The sequence below is a fragment of the Astyanax mexicanus genome, chromosome 6, assembly GCF_023375975.1.
Source record: "Astyanax mexicanus isolate ESR-SI-001 chromosome 6, AstMex3_surface, whole genome shotgun sequence".
Taxonomy (NCBI): Eukaryota; Metazoa; Chordata; class Actinopteri; order Characiformes; family Acestrorhamphidae; genus Astyanax; species Astyanax mexicanus.
This window is the reverse complement of record NC_064413.1, coordinates 27,067,569-27,090,239: the sequence shown is the minus strand read 5'-3', so window position 1 is coordinate 27,090,239 and position 22,671 is coordinate 27,067,569. Positions and strand designations below refer to the sequence as shown.

The following is a 22,671-nucleotide window of genomic DNA, read 5'->3' as shown; positions in this document are numbered from 1 at the left end:
ATGATATATATATATATATATATATATATATATATATATAATAATAAGTAAGCTTCTGAACTCAGTAAAACTGCTAATACTGTAAGTCACCAGGCTCTGTGAAATGAGTTAATTCTGGCAGGGAATTGGGACCAATTAGATTAGTGTTTTTCCAGGTTAGATCCCCATCTGTATCTGATGAAACAAATGGCACATTCAGCGTTTAGACATAACATTAAAGTCTTATTTCAAAAAGTTCCACGATATGAACCTTTAACTTGCTACTCTTAAAATATGCCTGATTTACTTTGAGATTTATCTCTTTACAATTAGGCATTTAGAGCTCTCCGTTTCTTTATGCTATGTTCCATTAATTTAAACCCACATTATAATGTTCACAACCAAATATATCTTTAAATTCATGACCTGTTAATTAATGCTGTTTGATTTTTTTTAACTTGTGTGTGTCTGTTCCTCTAACCTCTACTTTTTAATGTGGTTGCAGTATGATACTGACTCTCTCTGGGGGTGATGTTGGCTCCCAGAGTGTGACTTTTATCAACTATGCAGTTCAGGCCTGAAGGCCAAAGTTCCCAGAGTTTGAGAGCTGGGAAGAAGAATCTGATGAGCAGGCAAAGATATTCATGGCACAAACACATCAAAGTCTCTTTTTTGGTGGATGCAAATCCCTCCCATTGACCCAGCAGCTATTTCTGGCAGCAATAGTAACAGGGTAATTTTGCTCTCTTTCTCTTACTCCCTCTCTCTCTTTTTCTTTTGTGTGCTATGGCTGGACTGTACTCTGCTCTGGCAACCCCACTCCAGCATTTTCCCCTGTGTGCTGGGAGCTGGGCCCAAAATGAAGTGAGAATATTTACTTTAGAGCTGTTAAAATATTCCTCCTTGCAGTTTTTTTCAAATTAAAAGATCATATTTGTGAGAGGATTAAACACAAACATTGTTATATCATTTCCCAAATATTCTTTTTGTTTCTCCAAATATAGACATACAAAAGGCCCGACCTGTCAGATACTGCAACAAGTTGTGAACCCAGAAAATCTCATATTTCCACCAGGAGGAAGAGTCTATGAAATTCAAAGCTTTTAAATATAATGCCCTTAATTCCGCTCTGGCTGGAGTCATTTATTTTTTGACAGTTACCTAGACGAGTAAAAAACAATTCGCTATCAGGCCGCTGCAATAAAAAAGCATGAGTGACATTATAGGGGTTTTTAAACTTTTTATTGAGGAAAAAATCCTTTAAATCTTCGACCCAACGGACACATCAACAACGTTTGCAAAAAAGCAGTTTAGAAATCAACATTTAGCAGCTTGACCACAGATTTGAAAGCAGAGTGACAATTCGAATGTGTAATACATGTATTAAAAACAAGCATGATAATAAAACCACAGAGAAGAAAAAGAAATCTCTTGCATTTTTTACTTTTTTTTTAAACAACAGTTCAGAACACTGTGCAACATGGCATCATCTTCTACTTGCTTTTTGCCAGCTGAGGAGCTAAGCGACACTGTTTCATCTTTCCAACCTTGTCTGAATGTGTGTGTGTGTGTGTGTGAGTGTGAATTATCTCATCCACATTACACTGTTGATGTATGATAAAAAAAAGTTACAAACTCCAAACAAAGAGGTTGGATACAGACCACGAATTGATCTAGTCAGAAAAAGACATGAGCAAGTAAAACTGCAGGATATGTGGAAAAAAAAAGAGAAAGTTTAAGACTTCTGCTCAGGTCAGCAGCAGACACACACAGCATAGTCTATGCATGAGCTCCTCACTCGCTCACAGCTATGGAAGAAGAAGCCCTGTCAGTAGAAAACAAACAGCTTCTACTGCAAAGTTGGCGGAATGGGGAGCGCCACCTCATGGGACACTTCTCAATCAGATGCTTACTCTGAATCTCTCCCTCTGAGGGATCCTGGCCTTGATGACCCCAATCAGTTTCAAGATGACTAATAGTTCTGGAGGTTGCCAGGTTGCGTTCTCTTCGGTCATTTTATTGAAATAATTTTTGATGGACTCACAGTTAGAGTGAATAACCATGTCTTGATAAGACAGCGATGATTAAAGTATTTTCCATGCTACATTCCTTTTATAATCAATCTGTATTTGATTACACTGGGCCTGCGCTGTTCCTGCTTGTGTTTCTTAAAGCAATTACATCTCAGTACCAGATCACTGGCAACCATGACAGAGGAGGTTCTGATTAAAAACTGTTTGCAGAAGGACGTGAACCCCATCACCAGCTGCACCCATCACCCCAGCTTTCTCTCAAGTCTTTCTCTTCGCTGTGCTCACCTCTCCCACGCAGACTTTCACACTTCACTGCTCCCCTTCTCCTCCTCAAGTTTAAATATCCGTGCAGCCGTCCGAACATGCTCTCTTCCTCTCTCCAGTATTAATCTAGAACAGGTTAACCCTCTGTTAGCATAGGCTAAATGTTAGGTTGACGCTGAGAACATAGAGCAGCGAGCAGGACTGAGAGAGCATGAACACAGCCAGTTTTAGTCAGACCATTTCAGCGGTAACTGTGGAATTCCCTGCTAGGGTGTTACATCAAATAATGTCCCACCATCAGAAGTGCCTCAACAAATATCGTCCGTCATGACAGCGGATGGATACACATTCCCTCCTCTCTGTTCAATAAGACAGCTCTTTGTTTTCTACCGTGCCTTGGCCTCTCTCTCCCTCTCTCATCCAACAACGAGGTTTCGTCCACGTGTCTGTGATAAAAGGCTAGAGTAAGAGCCGATGAGAACTGTAACCAAAATGTACAACAGGCTCATGCTGTACTGCAAGATTTTCCCTACCAGCTCAAGCAATTATGATACATACAGTAACAAGTCCATCAAGAGAGTCAATTAATTCATATTGACTCAAAATTTTGCTCAATGCGAGCAATAATAAATTAAGTTATAGGTCATGTGACTAACTCTTTTTCTTCTGTTTTGATGCAGTGTTTCGAAAGTAAAGCACCAGAAATCTTGAGATGTCCTGCTTTCCACTTTTTATCTTTTCCAAAATTGAAAGATAGACTTTGTATCTTCTTATCTGTGATGTGATGCTGACGATACCTTGGGATAGGTTTTAACGTCTACCATTAAAAAAAAGACACACTGTTAATCAGGATACATCCCATACATTCACAAGCTTTGAGTCCCTTTGTCATGTGTATAAGTGTGTGTGTGCATATGGTGATCATGGACTTTGTGTAGTTTCTTCACCTGTAAAAAAAAAAATCTACAATGGTTTGCGTGATTCCCTTACTGTTCTGCATTGGCATTAGGCACTTAGAATGCGTGTTTCACATATACAAATATAGACAGCACTAATTCCATATCTGGGCGATAAAACAGTCAATCATAAAATCTTTGGTTTTGTAAACACTTATCAGGAATATCACCTCTTTTTCTGAGATTCATTTTTGCTGTTCACAATGTGAATAAGTTGACCCCTATGCAGGAGACGTGTCGTCCTCTATTTCTGTCCTTCACTCATCTGGACGCAGATGTAGAAAGAGTGGCTGCATGCACGCAGTCAGGACGGGAGTGCTCCAATACACAGCATTAATAATAATACAGCCAGTCTTTGGGCCATGTTAAGACCTAATTTTTATGTTAACAACAGTGTCAGCCAAACTGAGGCTGGGTCTTTGACTGGTATCTCTAAGCAGCTTGCATTCTCTTGGACTACTAGACAGTTTGAGAAAAAAGGCCTAAAAGTCCTTCCAGAGATATACAAGGCCAGGCCAATGTAGACCCTTATGATGTCTGCTAGCAAGGTTGTTAAAAAAACAACAGAACTGTTTCCCAACATAACTGAAGCAGCTGACTATCATTTGTCCTGTTTTAATGGCAAATTTTGCTTTACTGCAGTGTAGTAAACATGGGGCTAGAATTCAGAGCTAAAATGCAAATCACCTTCTATTTGCTCTGGCTTCCCTAAATGCTCAGGACAACTTGCAAAACTGATTCAGCTGATTCAGTACGGAAATGCAACTCTCTTTTTTTCTTTTTTCTTTCTCTCTCTGTCTCTAATCAAATGTCCATGCAATCAGTTGCAGGGTAACCAGGTTGAGTAGGTCTGATGCTGGCAAGCAAACACTGGCTGCACCTGGGCAATGTAGTAATTACTAAAGTTGCCATCTGCTACATAAGGGGCAGGCTGGTAGTAGCAGGTGACGTTTGCCACGTTTGGTATGACGTTCTGCTCAGCCAGCACACGCACGGCTAACATGGCAATGAGCCCTAAAGTCTGGCGCCTCTCGTGCCCCATCAGGCACACCGTGCTCTCGTTCACCACCCCGTGCAGAGTCATCAAATAGTCGTACTTGCGGTCTTCCAGCCCCACAAAATGGTTCTGGAGGTAGGACTCCAGCTTCCGCTGCTGCTCGTTGATGTCCGAGAAGTCAATAAAGAATCGTGAGCACATGTAGCGCTGCAGAGACTTCATCTCAGTCTCAGAGGCGGCTCGGAAGCCTCTGACCAACAGGTGGCAGTACTTCAGGAGACCGCCTCCACGGATCTCCTCAGGGTTCCTGGTGCAGATCACCTTGTTGCGCAGGTGCTCCAGTGCCACGTTAAAGTCTCCATACACGCTCTCCCCAATGATAGTGGGGTGAAAGGTTTTGGCCATAGGGTTCTCAGAACATTCGTAAAAGAGCAAGAGTGAGTCCAGTTTGATCTGGAACGAGTCCACACTAAACTCAAACTGTCGCCTCAACGAGTCTACAAACTTGAGCTCCACGTTCTTGCCTCTGTTGTTGGAGAGGGAGATCAGGCTCCAGCGGTCCGAGTCGTTGCACACTTTCACCATCTTCTGAACATAAGCTTCCTGCAAAGCAGAGTCAAAGGACACATTCTGAATGACAGACTATCCATTATATTCATTGCATATCCATTAACTGCCCCTGAAACATTTCATATCAGTTTGTCTAAGTCAGTTTTTAGGTTTGGAACCCCACAAGACATGTATGAAAAGTGGGTGCATTTTGCAATACTGTGCTGCAGTCTTGCAGACCTCACAACTCATTTCAAGTCATTTCAGAGGCAGCGCCACCGCCTGCCCTTACTCTGTGTCAGGTCTAAGAAGCTGAGAAAGCAGGATCGGCTTTAAATTGGTTTAACCCAATCCTCTTAGCAATCGAAAACCAAGGTTTTACTATTAGTAAACTTAGCTAATTGTATTTTGGAGCTTTTAAATGGGCAGCACCGTTTGGGAATGCATAGACTTTGTGGAAACTGATCTGCAAAACTTCTGCACAAGTCTAAATGGCAGATTTTCAAAAATATGCAGTGAGAATCTATAATATAGCAATAATACTAACAATACTACTGTTACAACCAATTACAGTTACGTCTGCTTTTACTACTAATATTAAATATTTATTTTTAACACATCAGGGATAATGTAACATTTAGATAATAATGTTAATAATAATAAATATCATTTAGGATTTAAAGAATGGTAATGCTACTTGTGCTACTGTTACTGTTGCAACTACTACTATTACTCAATAATATTAACTTAATATTATTAGTACTACTACTGCTTTTACTACTACACCTTTAACTACTACTGTTTCTAATAAACAATAAACTACAAATAATAAATGAATAAAGAGTAACATTTCTATTTAAACAGTAAAAAGATATTACATTACTTTTCTTTTAACTCTTAAGGAAAAAATATACAATATATTTTATAGTCTAAACATGCATGATAAATAAATAATCTATCTAATAATATTTCTGGTCCAACCTTTAAGGTCAGGGGTGTGATTTTCTCCTTGTTCACTCCCTCAGGCAGAAAGTCCAGCAGACAGTCCAGCACGATGTCCTTGACCATCTGGAACTCGGCCTCCCCCTTCAGCTCGGCGCAGAAGATGAGGTCCAGGTCCTTGTAACCCAGGCCGCTTTGCTCGTGCAGGACGTGGCTGGCCGCGGAGCCGTTCAGCCGGACGTCCCGCACGCGCAGCTCGCGCTCCTCCATGCGCCTCCTAACAGCCTTGACGATCTGCCGCGGCTTCATCTGCAGCGTGGGGAAGTTTCCGCGGCCGTGGATGGGAATGCTCTCGGTCAGCAGGCTGTCCAGCCGCTGCACTTGCTCCCAGCTGAGCACGCTGAAGCTGCCGCCCTGCGCGGCCCCGGGAGCAGCGCCGTCCTCCTCGGCCATGGTGCGGGACGGAGCCCGGGACGCGGAGGTGAGCGGTGAGGGCGGGGGGTCAAGTCTAGAGGAGAGAGCCTGGGTCCAGCCTCATCCGGAACACCAGCCGCTGAGATAGATAACTCACGCAAGCTTATGGACGCTGCTGAAGCTGCATGGCTATAATAATAATTTAAAAAAGTTTTTGAGAGAAGCTGTAATAAATGTTGACTCCGGGCGGGTTCCTCTTGGTTCCTCTCTGAAGCTGAAGATACTCCCTCTTTCTCCCCTTTTTTCTCTCTCTCTTTTCTTTCTCGGGTTTATCAGCGCACTCAGCTCTCTGTCCGCCCGTGTCTCCAGTGGAGGTGCAGGTTCTGCTGCTCTCAGTGGGGTGGCCGTTTGTATACAGCCGTTGGAGTTTTTTTTCTCCACCTGTATCCAGGGGAAATCTCGTCCCCCGCGCGCTGATTGGATCACAGGGACTCGCCTCCAGCGCGCTGATTGGTTAGCGTCTCACGCTCGCGCTGGCTCGCAGGCAGTTAGCCCCGTGCTGTGGGCGGGTCTTGTTTAAAAACGGGTGGTTTTAAGAAATGCTGTAAACTAACGGATCTTTTCTCGTAAAGTTCAGCAGCCTGTGGCTCCGTGGCTTCAGGGCACACCTAGCTAACTATATCGCTCTGTAGAAACACTCTAAAAGTGCACCTGCCACAGTCTAACAGTGAGGTAGAGCAGAGTAATGACCTTTAAATGTGTATTTTTGCGCTTTTGTTTTTTTTTTCGTCGCTTTAAAACGAATGTTAACCTACCAGTTTCTTTACACCATTAGCTTAACTACTTGGCTAAGCTAGCGAGCTACAGACTAAACAAGTGCAGCAAGAAGAGTCACCAGGGTTAACCTAACCTATGTCTTTTCTTTCAGTTACACAGGTGTGGCGTAGTCCAGAAAATCCGTCAAAAGTGGTTGTTGTGGTGCTTCTAACAGGTATGCTAGCTTAATAAAACTTTTATTAGGACTGTGTTGAAATTATCTAGTTAAATTGCAGTGCAGTTCATCAGGATTAATGGCCTTAATATAAAAAATACACAGTGCTATACGAATGGGACGAAAAGAAAATACCATGTGGCCAACTCATCGCATGGCTTTTAAAGCTTAAAATAGCCTGCAGCCCATATAACCATTACAATACCACTTTTATATGTTATGTAAATAGATAAATGTAGATAAAAGTATGTAAATATGTATTTTAAGAGGTAAGCTTGAAATGCCAAGTAGAATAAAAAAAACCCTAAACAGACATTTTGTAAACATTCACAGTTTTTTTTCCACAAAACCCCAATCTGGTGTATTTGGATTGCCCCCTAGAGGTGGTGATGTGAAATACAGCTATATTTACAGCTCTGGACAAAAATTAAGAGACCACGTCAGTTTCTGAATCAGTTTGTCTGATTTTGCTATTTATAGGTATATGTTTGAGTAAAATGAACATTGTTGTTTTATTCTAAAAACTACGGACAACATTTCTCCCAAATTCCAAATAAAAATATTTTCATTTAGAGCATTTTAGCAGAAAATGAGAAATAGTTGAAATAACAATAAAGATTCAGAGCTTTCAGACCTTAAATAATGCAAAGAAAACAAGTTCATATTATGAAGTTTTAATATTATGGAGTTTTCTACTATACTTGGCTGGAATAAAAACCTAAAGCCACAATGGCTCTTTGCAAAGATTGAACAACCCTACTCTTAAACTGTTTACATCTACTGGTGTTAAATAGATTTGAAAAATGTTATTTGCCTGTTCACAATAGTAGAACTGTTTTTGGGGCTGTGAAAAAACAAACAAAAATATTTTAAATGATTTGCTAAGGTCAGAGTACAGGAAACCCACCATTAAAAATATCTTATGTAGCGTTACATTAGTTTTCATTATAGGATGGTGTATATACTGCATGAAAAGATTTGTTTTCAGGTACATTGTTGTAGTACACATAAATTGTAATAATAAGAAAAACAACAGCCTATAGAATAAAACACATTAATAATGTAGGTTAAAAAAGCAAACAAAGCACACTTTACAAATTAAATGAAAATGGCTTTAATGCATTTAAGAACCATACATAAATACAAAAATGTGTCATATGTACATTTATTACAACAGTGCACAGATCCTTCAGCACACAGCACTTGGAGCTTTAAAGATAGGTTGCTGCCAAAAACGGCTCTTATCTCGGCTAAAAATATTCACGCTGCATATTACTGACCTCACTTATACATTACTGGCATCAGCTCACTCCTAGACTGTGTACGTCAGAAACTCTGATGATAGAAGATAAGCTGAATCCCAGGTGCTTCCTAGGCTGAGGGAAGAAGTCAGAGATTGGGTGCAGTGTCAGGGTGGGGCATCTGTCAGGATCCATCACAGTGCAAGGTCTGCGTCACTGCAGCCGCCCAGCCCTTTAAATCCAGCTTATCCCATTTACTCTAACACAGTCTTAGCCTAGAGAGGAAGACCTGTGGACCTACACCTACCTTAGGTGATGACCCCAGCCTATATGTAAAATCATCCTAAACTTAAACATAATGCTGTTAAACATTTACTCCACTACCGTCTAAACGTACTTCAAGTAGCTCACCAGCTTCTTAAATTCTTTATCTTCTTTAAGTCTTACCACTTACCACTACCCTGCTCTTCTGCTTTTATAGTTTACATGTCATTTGCACAGTCGTTATAGTCAGAATTGAAGTCTTTGCATAATTCACATTCTTGTATCTTTAACTGTCGCTCTCTTTCTCATATGGCCATGTTTTGCATAGTCTTTGTATAATATTGAAATTTTAAAAAGTAGTTCACTCCTATGTAAGTATTCTACCACACTGTTTTATCCCATCGTGTTAGAGGTCTAAGAAAATGTTAATAGTTCAAGTTTATTTGTTAAATTCATACCTGGTACGAATAGCAGTGAAATGCTCTGATGATGGCCTGATCACACAAAAAATATGAACAGATATGTAAACTAAATGTACACAAAAGAAGAATAAACAGTGAAATGTGAAGTTCAAAGGCAAAATGTGTGAGAGTCAATGTGTAGCATCATTGTGTACTTCAGTATATTCAAGTTTTGCAATATTTTGTTCTGCATGGCTGTATCAATAAAAAAAGGTTTTAATTAATACTTAACAGTTTAATATTGGTGGCAGACAGTGGTTCATTTTGTGTTGTGTTTAAAACCCAAACACTAGATAGAAGTGTTTAATGCTGTCGTTAGATGCCACTGTTCTAATGGAATAAAATGTTTTTAAAAAATGTTTTTTTTTTTGTCAATACACAGACCTAAATTGTGCTATATTATGTATAATGCTGCATCATAGGCTACACACAAAGCAGTGTGAATATCTAAGTAAGTAATGACATGTGACAGGTTACTGACCTGGTCGAAGCCTGGTGTCTGGAGAAAGGGGCTTCCTGCCGCCTGAAAATAAAAAGGTTCTTTTGTAAATGCCAAGAGCGCATCTTTGAACCTCCTGACCAAGACTCTTCTGGACACAGGCTAATAAACCAAGTGCAGAGAGGTGACTCTGCCAATGAACTGACAAGACTGAGAATTTTATGAGCACAAAATCTGAACCTACTGTATCACATTAAGTCTGTCATAATGAATTCATTCACATTTACAAGCTATTTTCTCTGTTCCAGAGCTTTCTGAGTGGTTGAAATGAATGCTGATGAGACAACCCCAAACCACAAAAGTTGGGACAGTGTGGAAATGCCACACATTTGACATCTCAAAATATGCAAATCTCCTCCTCTCATGTTCACATTTTATTCCAGTTGTATTTCAGACTGTATGAACTTGTGATATTTTCAATATGTATAACATATTTCTTTAATGAAAAAAATAGTGAATTATCCTAATTGAAGAATTACGTGTTAGAGGTAAGAAACACCACTGAACTAAATATTGATAGAATAAATAGCGATGGAGTTAGTAAATGAAATATTTACACTGCTTGTTAGGATATTTTGGTTTCAGAAATCTTTTGGATAATTAAATATGCACCAGGTCAAACTCACCCAGGAACAGCAATGGTGTGTTCCAGTCCAAAGACATATGTAGGAAATTAAACTGAGATCTATTTCAGGGATGTCCATGCATGTCTATGCACACATTACAAAGGTGAAAGATACAGGTACTGAACCTGCCTGCCTGCAGACAAAACATTAAATATCTTCGGTTTATATTGTCTAAAAAGAAATCAAATAAACAATGCATTTCTTGTTTGTGCCAACATGATGTGAAAAGCAGTATGCTGTACAGCGATAAGGAACTTATTTTCTCCTATGTGTCTCTGACTTGCTTGTTACCACAAGCCAGATGTCTGTTCAGTACAGCAGAATAGGAAATGACAATACACTACTATCTACTAATACTACTACTATACACTACTATCTTTGCTTTGTCATTTCAATTTTTGTGTTAGAAAATATAGAGTAGTTATATTTTGTACTGCATTTGAGTAATTTATTATTATTATTATTATTATTATTATTATTATTATTATTATTATTATTGCTGTAAGTGTAAGGTGTTGCATAAGGTGTTCCATCTTCTTGTTCCAGAAAATGTTTAGATTCTGGTCCATGTTACATTACACAGTTCTTACAGAGTTTTCAGAAGCACTTTTACACTCTTTGTCTCTTTTTCTAACACTTTGCAAAAGTTTTTTTTTTATTCTGGGAAGGCCACTGGAGAACACTGAGCGCACTGTCATGTTCATGAAACCAGTTTGAAATGACTTTTGTTTTTTGAGATGACGCATCATTATGCTAGATGGGGCCTTTAGAAGGTAAAAAAAAATTGTGGCCATAAATGTATGAACTGATGCAATCAAAGTTATAAATGTGTCAAAAAACTGTTGGCAAAAGGCAGGTTTGCAAAAATTAAGAAAATTCTGATACATACAGATTGCACCATTCAATCTGATATAAAAAAGACCATTTTATGCATTGCATTGCTACTACACTATTGGCTATGTACTTGTTTGAAGGTATTTGTGTGCTTAAATCGTTTTGTATCAAACTCTCCATTCAGGTAAGATAAATTCTGTTTGACCAGTATCCTGTGGTCTAAGTTTCATCATTGTTGTCAACCCACACAATGATGAAACTGGTGACACAAAATTTATTTCCTGTAATCACTAGAGTGCAACACTGTAGTGTAAAGAGGAAATAATGATGAGAAAGTCAGCTAGTGTTTTATATTTAGGGTACATGGAAATTACAATAAAGCTGTAATTCTAGTGCAACAAAATGATGATTGTATGTAAACTGTACATAATATATGAATTTACATTTTCTTTGAAAGAGCTTTCAATTTTTTCTACTACCATCTGATGTTTTAATAATGTTAAAGAGACAGTCTGTATGATTTGGAGATTGAGACATCTTTCTGGCGAGATTGTGGTGAGAGTGTAATTGTATGGAGGATGCAGTATAATACTTTTAAAAAGTGCACTGTGCTGCCAGCTTTCTTCAGTTGTAATTCTTTGTAATTCTTTTTTTTTTGGTTAAAGATGTGTAAAGCACTTTCATGCCATGTATTATAAAATTTTGTCCATCCCTACTCAAAAGGCTACTGCTTTCAATTAAAAAAAAAAAATCTAAAGGCATCCCTGTTAGATGTAGATTATTCTTCCATTCAGATAGTAAAAAACAAAGACTGAAAAAGTAATGCAGCATGCAAATGATGTTGAATTCCTGATTTTTCATGTTTTTTTTGCTCCCTCGCCATCTCTTATTTATCCTCAATTGAAATTCCAGGTGGGCCATTTGAGTGGGTCCTGCTGGACCGCTAGCCGCAGTGCTAAAGTGCACAGTTAGTTTTGGGAGAATATCAGATAGGCCTTCGCTCCAGAATGGTAATTCCATTCCTACTCAGTTCATTTGCACTGACTCTAGGGACAACCTGATGCGGAATCTCTCAGCTTTTTAGGAACAGTAGGGTGGGATTGTACGTGGTGGGCCAGCGAGACGGAAAAATAAAGCAGTCATTGTGCCTCTGGTTCCATACTAAAAAATGTTTTAAGGGATCAGTGACAATAGCAGCTTCATAATGTTGCTGTTGCACGTGTTCCTGTCTCAAGACGAATGATCGATTGGGGAACATATACGCCTCTGCGAGATTTGATCTCGCTGATTAATTCCTTTTTACAGTGCAGCTTCCAGACGCCTACTCAGAAAGATTCAGTCGGAGAGGCCTGCTGCTCAAAAGCTTTAGCAGGTAATATGGAGAACAGACGTGCTTTCCTTCAGCTGTGACAGACGTCCACCTTTAAATAACCCCCTGCTAGCCAACCCATTGAGAAAATATCTTATCAGTAAAATACAAGTTAAGTGCTCTTTCGGTTTATTAGTTTTAAATAATAAAAAGCCTTTAACATTTATTTAACTATAGGCGCTGACTCTGTCCTACGGCTTCTCTAGTCCTGCCTAGCAACATGTCCCTAAATCCCTACTGAGGGATACTCTCAACACTGCCTCCTTCCTGGCAGTGAGCCAGAACGTGCACAGCAGCACATGGCCACAGCGTTTACTATGCCAAAGGCGTGAAGGATCATTGACGTCACACAATGCAGCGGGCATGTTCACGGTTACGCTCCAACTTGTAACCCTAATCATTCAAAGCAGGCGGCTAATGAAGAGCACTCTGGTAATCCATGCTAAATGGCTCCATGACAGCCAAATGAGATCAGCAGGGCTGGCTTGGTTGGGTTCTAAGCTATAGAGGGAGAGAGACTAAGAAGCTCGAGTGGACATTTCAGGACTGCTGAAAGGAAGTCAGGAATTACAGCCTCTAGCCTCAGACTTTCTCTTTAGTCTTTTTAATTAGTTTGCTGTAAGGTAAAATTGACAGGTTTTGTCAGTATTGTGTGTTGAGTAGTGCCTGTGTAAGACGTTTGCTCATGATCCGTAATGTTGGTGTGCGCAGTCACCTGCAAACATTAGCATAATTGCACGCCTAGAGCCCCACAGCAAAAAAGAGAAAAGAAAATGATGACCTCCACATGAAATTGACCTTAAAATATAAATAATGTAAACATGGGTATTTCTTTTTACTGTATGAGACCCCCTTCACTACCAGCCCCAATAGGATTTTATCAGCGGCATTTTACTTGTGGTAAAACACTACTGCATCACCTTGAGTGGCTTATCTCTTTATCCGACATCAAACCCCATTCACTGAACAGAAAAGACCAGGGAATTTAAATTAAATAAAAAAAATGGTTCAGTATAGATATGTACACTGTAAAAAATATTAGCAGCTTCAACTCAAAAATGTATCATTTACAGATAAGGAGGTTGCTGGTGAGTAAACAGATTTCAAGTTCATTTAACTCGTTCCAATTTTTTACAAAATAAATAGAAAATGCAAATTAAAAGTGTTCTTTACTTTGACTTTTATTATATTATATCCATTACATTCCTGCATTTCAGGCCTGCACCACATTCCAAACAAGTGTTTTTATTAGCAGCAATTTACGTAGTAATAAGGGAAAAACAGGTGGGCAAAGATGGACAGAGGATCTTGTTTTTCAACAAATACATAAGGAAAAATCTAAATCTAAATCTAAATGAGTAAAATTTGTGATAGATGCATTTTGTCAAACAAGCACATTCAGGACTTAAAGCAATATATACTGCTTTCTAAACATTCATGCAACAAGGATTTTCAACAAGAAAATGCAAACCATAAGTATTCCTTACAAATGCATGGCTGCAGAGGAAGAGGGAACCGGTACTGGACTGCCATGCTGGCATGCAGTCCCGTCAGTAAAATACCACAATATTTTTGCCCCTTGAAAAAATACCAATCCTACTAAAAGATATTGTTTTGATATCCCCAATATTATTTATAACAATTTATAACTTTTGCATTTTTTAACACGTAAAAAAAAACATAAAAATGTCAGTTAAAAGCCACACAAATATGTAGACATTTTTCTTTCTTGCATAACAGGAAAAAAAGCTTTTTTAAAGGGATCCCCGCCTAGAGTATATCTCCAAGAGGACTTATTGAGCAATGAATGGACTGTCCAGGCCTGGCCCTGGCCTGCCATCTGGGCAGAGTGACAATGGAACAGGAACTCCTTAAGATGGATAGTCTATCCTTCTTTCTATCCACTTCTGTCATAAATACACAGCTCCTTAGGTATCTTGTGTGGCTGGAGGGCCGCCGGATGACTTCTCCATGCATCAGGAGGGAACACTGACTGTCACTTTCCGGCACAGGTCTTGAAAGGATGTGTTCCTGACTGACTCTTCTGATCAATCAAACAATACTTTATTAAATACTTTTTACTGTCAGATGTATAAACCATTGATGGGTAGACATGGCGTGTATTTTACATGCACTTCGGCAGCACTTAATCTAAGACCATTGTTGTGAAAAAAACGCCACTACTGATCAGATAACTAACTTACATAATCTCTGGCACTGTTTGTTAGGTAACTTCCCATTACACAGCATCAGCAACTGTTGATAAAGCCTGTATATTATGCAAATTTTTGTTGATGCATTAGTTAAAAGCCACTTCAACACTGAATGACTAAAAAGAAAGGAATGCTTTTATTCAAAAATAAAGACTTACTGTTGCAACCCAAATTATTCAGCCCCAGTGCAAATCAGGTTTATTAGCATGTTACAAAGGCAATAATTCATACAAGAACAGTTTAAAATGCTCAATACTTCTAGCATAAAAAGTGCCTTCTCCAAATTGCTTTTTTGATGACTACTGCAATCTTTTTTTAATTATTTAACCCAATTCTTTTTCATAATTTAATTTAGCCAATTAAACCACCCTCTTAGACTCCCATGTTATTCTTGCAATGCTCCTGCCACCAATGCAATACAAACACTAGGTAGCCAATGTGCTCAAAGTAAAGCAGTGAATACTGAGACTACTGAGCCACTCAGAATTAAATTAAATTAAATAAAAAATAAAAAAATAATTAAATTAAAGATTAAAAATGCAATCTTGGAATGATTTAACCCCTTCATAACATGCGCCTTTAGTAGTTGTTTGCTGTTATGATGCAAAACTAATGCATAGCCAGACACCAGCTGGCAGCTTTTAGAAGAATTTTAGCCATGGATGGATGGCTTTATTGATCCTGGAGGGGAAATTCTAAAAATTGGTGACGATCTGCAGTGCACTAATATTCTTGGCTTGCTTCAGCTCCTTCTTAAAATCCCATCTTTAATGGGGCTCAAGTCATGTTGAAAAGGATGTTGGGGCCTCAGCCTCATGTCTTCACAACCAGCATTCCTAGACTTATGTACACACATCTGCTTAAGGGTCTGAAGATCATGTGCCTTTCACCTTCAAGCTGAGAAGAATTTTCAGGAGGGTTAAAGAGAGGTGAATAGGACCGAATGATCTCCAGAACTCCATACACACTTGGACATCAGCTCTTCTTGCATAGAGTAAGTTGCTCACAGCAGATGTTCAAAATTGTTCCCAAAAGTAAGAAAACCACTTGAGTTGCTGGACACTTTATTTGGACATGACTTACTGGACTCATGTGACTCATGTTAGTGTTAATGTTTTTACAAACATAATTCCCATTCTTTTTTAGAATAATCAATTGTTACAGTATCCAGCAAAAGTAAGCACACACCTCACATTTCTGAAAATATTTCCCTAAAAATAAATATTAATCTTTCAAAGAACAACATTGCAGATATGGACACTGTAGATGCAGGAGAAACACATTTTATCGTCTCAACAAGCCAATATATGGAAATCATTTATGATCAACATTGGATATCTGTAGGAAAATAGAACATGTTACCAACCTGAAAGCGGCCACACTTGTTTAAGTTGTGAGGTGTTATCTTGCGAGTCAGAACAAGCAATTGGTAGAAATCACAGCCACATTTTATGCAGGAGGCCCCACACTTAAATTGCATGTAGTAGCTTGCATGGGATATGGCAAAAGTCATGGGACACTTAGTTCCTTTCAAATTACATGTGGCATGTTAGTTTAAAAAAATGTAGAAACAGTGGTGAGTGTTTGCACACTTTATGATTTCTTTTTTTTCTGCATGTTTGTCCCTCTTAAATGTTTCAGATCAATCCAATTCAAATATTAGTCAACACAAGTAAACACAAAATGCAGTTTAAATAAAAGGGATTTTTTTTTATTAAGGGAGAAAACAAAACCAAACCTACATGGCCCTGTATGAAAGTGTTTGGCCCTCAATATTTTTTTATTTATTTTTTTTGCATGTTTGTCACTCAAATGTTTGACCATCAAACCAATTCAAATATTAGACAATACAAGTAAACACAAGGCGGTTTTACATGTTTTTTTATTAAGGGAGAAAAAATGGTCCTACATGGCCCTGTGTGAAAAAGTACTTGCACCCCCTCCAAGAACATAACTGTGGTTATGTTCAATTTCTTCATCCACACCGAGGCCACACCTGCTCTCAATCAAGAAATCACTCAAATAGGACTTGCCTGACAAAGTAAAGTAGATAGTAGATACTGAAAAGCTAGAGGTCATGCAAATATACAAAGAAATTCAGGAGCAAATGAGAGAGAATGTAATTGAGATCCATCACTCTGGAAAAGGTAATAAAGCCATTTCTAAAGTTTTGGGACTCCAGCCAAGCCCAGTGAGAGCCATTATCTACAAATGGCAAAAATGTGGAACCTGGAATGAGAAAATTCAAAAGTGTACTTACAACTATTTACACACAAATAAAAGAAAAGGCAATCCCTCCAGGGGGTAAGCAAGGCCAAACCAATAAACAAAACCTACTCTAACTCCACCCACAAATATATCTAATCAAACCAAATACAAAGCAAAGAAAAGACAGAAAATAGTCCTAAATCCTTAACTAACCATAAACAGGAGAAAATATAGTTTTACAAAACAAATGGCACTTACCCCCTTCTAGCACAAAAGGTGAACACAAACTTAAGCTTTACACCCTAATGACACACTTAGGCAAGCTAACAAATAACACATTAAAATGTCAGTGCACACATAGCTCTAGCTCTCTCTGTCTTTTAGCTTTCTCTCAGTCAAATAGTCCTCAGGATGGTGGTTTTCCCACCTTTTTTATTCACCTCCAGGCAGAGCAGAAGACAGGACCTAGGACAGCACCACCTAGGGACATGGAGGTATACAGACAGGGACAGAGAAAAAGCACAGAATACACAGGCCCAGTAAAATGTTGTGGCATGACCTTAAAAAGACTATGGTATGGAAGCCCATTTCTATGGAAGCCCATTTCCGCCACCTGAAGAAAAAAAAACGTCCTCAACTAAGTCATAATTATGAGATAAAAAAGTCATAATTATGAGATAGTAAGTCATATTTATGAGATAAAAAGTCATCTCATAATTATGACTTTCTATCTCATAATTATGACTTTCTATCTCATAATTATGACTTAGTATCTCATAATTATGACTTACTATCTCATAATTATGACTTACTATCTCATAATTATGACTTACTATCCCATAATTATGACTTTTCTATCTCATAATTATGACTTAGTTGAGGATGTTTTTTTTTCTTCAGGTGGCGGAAATGGGCTTCCATAAAAGACAGTTTGTGCTCGAAACTCTCCAAAGTGAAAAAATCACAATTCTGCAAAACAAAGAGGCCAAAATACATCCACAGCTCTGTGAAAGGCTCATTTTAAGATACCACAAATGTTTGTTTGCAGTTGTTGCTCCTAAATGTGGCTCAGTTAATAGGATTCCACGAAGGATAATTCCATATAAGAAGGTGATTGACTTAGTGAATTTGTGTTTATTTGGATTTTTCATGACTTCAAACAGCAGTTTACAAAGGATAATGTTCATACTCTTGCTGAGTACTTTATTAGGAGCACTATACAATATTGGGTATGACCTACCTGTGCTTTTTTAAACAGCTTCAGTTCTTTGTGAGATGGTTTCCATAATATGCTGGAAACATTCCTAGCTAAATCCTAGAGTTGTCCTTATTTGGATTCAGATCAGGTGTCTTGGAATGTTGCTGAATACCACTGAACTTATTTTTAAACTTTTGGTTTGTGACTTCATCATGGTGGAAACGGCCATTGTGTGCTTTTCAGCTCGCCATTATTGTACAGAGGTGGATTTCCCAAAAGGTCCTTAGTGATAAGACCATTTCTAAATGGTCAAGTGAGCATCACACTGAGCACTCTCTTTCTCTCTTCATGTTAATGTTCTTAATTCCAAGATGCTTTTGGAAAACTGGACTTAGAATAGTTATCAGAGTTCTTCTATTCTAGTATTTCTGTCAGTTTCAATCATTTTGGCCAGTCTCTGTTGAGCTTTCTGATCAGCAAGGCGTTTTAATCTGCAGAACTGCTCTCATGTTTTTTATTATTGTACTGCTCTGAGTAAATTCTAGAGACTCTTGTCTTGTCTTGTCTTGAAAATGACAGGAGGTCAGCAGTTTCAGAAATAATCAAAACTGGCTTCAGATGAGAGAAAACTTAATGTAAAAAATATTGCATTATTCTTTGGTTTGGACTGTGCAGTCCATCACGGTATCTGTGTTTGTTTCGGCCGCTGTCTCCGCCTGCTGCTCACCCCTCAACATTAACTCCACCCCCGAGGTTGCCAATATACAACAGCCAGCGAGCGGTGCTGCAGCATGGAAGCTAGCGAGCGGGCTGGTTCAGCTAAACCTTAGCTGCTACACAGCCTAAAATGCCTCAGCATGTCTCAAAAAAGATCAGTGACCAAAAAAGAAATAAAACAAGAGTACATATTGGCAGTGAGTTCAAAAGTTTCTCTGCCTCTCCTACCAGCGGCACCTGCCCAGTCTTCACTAGCTTCTAGCAACAAGATAAAAAGGTAGGCTACTCAAATATAGGTTTTATATGTTATATGCTAATTTAAGCACAGTATATTACTAGGACCTGTAAAGTAGTAACTCCAGCTCTGGGGTGTGTATTTTTGGCACAGTGGGATTTTTGGTATAACACGCTTCGATTAAGCTAACGCAGCTAGTGGTGCAAATAGCTAGGTTAGCTAAAGTTCACATGAGCCAGTTTAAAATTGCAAACAATAAAAAGACTCCAAACGTATTCATTAGCTGATTAACTTACAGAGTATTACTCGTTGTCGCTTGCCATGGTAGAAGTTACTGAACTCGCCATGCACTGGATTGTGTAGATTCAGCCTCCTCAACTTGGCAACCTGAGTGAGTTTTGCTTATTCATTTGGCAGTTAAGAGTACATATGATCAGTAATACATTTTTGGACTTTTAGTGTTTCTCTGTTGTTGTTTCAATACATTAAGTTATGTTTATTTCCCCCTTAATGGGTTCCTATAGAAAGAAAGCATTTAAAAAAAATAGTACATTATTGTTTGATTACAGACTTGTTCATTTGTCACTATAGAATACTCACTATGAGCAATAAGCTGCTTCTACATTGTAGTTTTTATTAAACTAAACCACAATACAATTTTCCCCCACCTCAGCTGTGTTAACTCCTCACAGAGAGGTCCATCCACATGGCACTGCAGGCCTTTTCAGAATGATGCAGAGCTTTGCAGACATGTGAGCTGGGTTAATTTAGGACAGCCATTATCCCTCTTTACAGGTGCTGGTCAACGAATTAGAATAATTTGAAATAGTGCAATCATGAAATTCTTTGAATGCATTTTTTGTGCAGAAAGCAAATCAGGTGTTCACCGCACCTGTCCTACTCGTTAGACTTATCACAGAACTCGTTACCTGGAAAAAAATTTGCTCAGCTGAGCTTTCCAAAAGGCCCATTTAGGCCATTTAACTGTGACACTGTTGTTTTATTGAATTAGAATAATGGAGAAACCGTTTCATTGAATTAGAATAAATGCTCGAATTTTTGTTTTCTGTGAAGAGTGTTCACTGTGCAGTCTAAAGTCAGGGTTGAGTAGAATTTCTAAGTTGTAAAATCAGTCATGGGTAAGCAGCGCGACCTCTCAACCGGAATAGTGGCTCAAATTCAAGCCCTTCGCCAACAAGGCTTGATCCAAACTAAAATTGCTGAGCAGCTCGGCATCAGCCAGTCTTCCGTCTGCAAAGCTCTCAAGAAAAACTGCAGCAAGCGCACCAACTGTTCCGGCGTCCGAAAAACTTCTGCTCGCGACAACAAGCAGCTGAGAAAGATCGCAGTCAGCAACCGGTTCAAGTCCACTTCCGAGCTCACCGACTTGTGGAACAAGCAGACCGGCGCTGACGTCTCCAGATCAACCACTTACCGTCATCTGCGCGAACTCGGCTTCAAATCTCGCGTTCCAGCAGTAAAACCGATGCTGAACAAGAAACAAATGGAGAAACGGCTGAAGTGGGCCAAAGAACACGGCGAGTGGACTGCTGAAGACTGGCAGAAAGTGGTCTTCAGTGACGAATCACGCTTCTGCATCTCCTTCGGTGACCAAGGTCCTCGTGTCTGGCGTCGTGGTGGCGAAACCTACAACCACGAGTGCGTGAAAAGATCCGTCAAGTTTCCCCAGAGCGTTATGGTCTGGGGATGCATGTTCGCTCGAGGTGTAGGGAAACTCTGCTTCCTCAAGAAGACTGTCAATGCTGCCGTATATCAAGATGTTCTGGAAACGTTCCTGATTCCGACTGTTAAGGAACAGTTCGGCGAAAAAGACTTCATATTTCAACAGGATCTTGCACCGGCTCATGCGGCAAAGTCGACCAAAGATTGGTTCACTAAAAAACAGCTTGAAGTTTTGGCATGGCCGGCCAACTCGCCTGACCTCAATGTCATTGAAAACCTTTGGGCCATCGTCAAGCGCAAAATTCGCGACAGAAAGCCTACTACGCTGGACCAACTGAAGCAGAACATTGCCACTGCCTGGGAAGCTGTGAGTGCGGAAACTTGCGACAAGCTGGTCAAATCGATGCCGCGGAGACTTCAGGCAGTCATACAAGCCAAGGGGGCAGCCACAAAATACTGAGAAAGTGATGATTGTAATTATAATAAAAATTATTCTAATTCAATGAAACGGTTTCTCCATTATTCTAATTCAATAAAACAACAGTGTCACAGTTAAATGGCCTAAATGGGCCTTTTGGAAAGCTCAGCTGAGCAAATTTTTTTCCAGGTAACGAGTTCTGTGATTAGTCTAACGAGTAGGACAGGTGCAGTGAACACCTGATTTGCTTTCTGCACAAAAAATGCATTCAAAGAATTTCATGATTGCACTATTTCAAATTATTCTAATTCGTTGACCAGCACCTGTATAAGACATAACTCTCCTAATCAAGAAATACACTTTGCCATACATGGATCTCAAGACGTCTGTGCAACCCCCTAATGTTTTTTTGTCAGCCTCACAGACCATCTGCTCTCGGACTAATCGAGTCAAACAGGCAATTGCTATTCTCTTCACAAGACCCATCTCTGATGACTGAATGTCACAATGTCAGTAATTACCGCCTATTAAGGCGCCTAATCACAATGCACTTTTTATAGGGGGGTTATTCAGTTTGCTCTCACAGTTGCACCTTTTAAACAGTGTAATGGAGCCTCAGTATGCACAGGGAGGACTCTGTTAGAGAGGAGTCATCCACCTTATCTAATTGCCAGAATCAAACTCAACCTCAACAGGAGGAGATTAACATGAGCTCATGAATGAAAATGGAACAGAAAAAAGGCTAACATCACTCAAAATAATTGAGTAGGTCTCATCTGACTCCTAATATGACAAATAACAGGTTATTCTGAACCTTCTAACAGGAATAGGCATGGATGAGCTGCTTGTAAGTGCTCATGATGTAATGACCACAGGGGTTAATAACACTCTTAAAATAACACAGAAATGCTTAGAAGAGCTAACAGAAATCATTTGCTTCCATACATACATTTCCTGTTACAAATGTGATAGATTTAAAACTGACCTCATTAACGATTACAAATTATTTGTTCATATCAGTCAGAAGCAATGTGAACAGCACTGTTATAGAATGACGCACAGTTAACTTATTTTTAATTCTCTGCCATATAACATGGCACATTTTTATGGTCATTTATACAGTCATATCATAATAGAGCAAGTACCATTTTTGTGGTGGGTTACTCTCAGCACTGCAGTGATACTGATTGACATAGTGGTTGTGTGGTAGTGTGTGTTGTGCCGGTACAAGTGGATTGCTGCTAAAGGTTTTAAAAACCATGTCCACTCACTGTCCACTGTATTACACACGCCTACCTATCTGTTTCTCTTTGTAGATGTAAATTCAGAGACATAAGCTCTTCATTTCTGTTGTACTGTTTAAAACTCCAGCAGAAGTCTGGTCTTATCCAGTCTTACCAGCCCAACACACTAGAACACCACCACCATTTTACTCAGCATCAGTGCAGTGGTGAGAATGACCCACCACTCAAATAGTACCTGCTCTATGGGGTAAACTTTACTGTGCTTTCCAGCTCTTTAATTCTTAAAAGACATATTTTTAAGGCATATTTGTCTGTGTTAGTAATGATTAACATAAG

General features: G+C 39.2%; 1 protein-coding gene across 1 annotated transcript; it reads right to left on the bottom strand.

Moving 5' to 3' along the window:
• Positions 1-1,199: 1,199 nt before the first annotated feature.
• On the bottom strand, positions 1,200-6,593 carry tent5aa (terminal nucleotidyltransferase 5Aa). Its single transcript, XM_007257267.4, has 2 exons — positions 5,760-6,593; positions 1,200-4,832 (listed from the first exon to the last, which is right to left on the bottom strand). Exons 1-2 carry the CDS (start codon positions 6,171-6,173, stop codon positions 4,053-4,055), a joined length of 1,194 nt encoding a protein of 397 aa, XP_007257329.1. The 5' UTR covers positions 6,174-6,593; the 3' UTR covers positions 1,200-4,052.
• Between the last annotated feature and the right edge of the window lie 16,078 nt (positions 6,594-22,671).

Excerpts from the sequence above, each read along its gene's own strand:
- tent5aa (XM_007257267.4), bottom strand. The coding sequence starts at position 6,173 with ATGGCCGAGGAGGACGGCGCTGCTCCCGGGGCCGCGCAGGGCGGCAGC. Across the intron at positions 4,833-5,759 it reads TCACACCCCTGACCTTAAAG|GAAGCTTATGTTCAGAAGAT; the intron begins GTTGGACCAGAA and ends TCTGCTTTGCAG.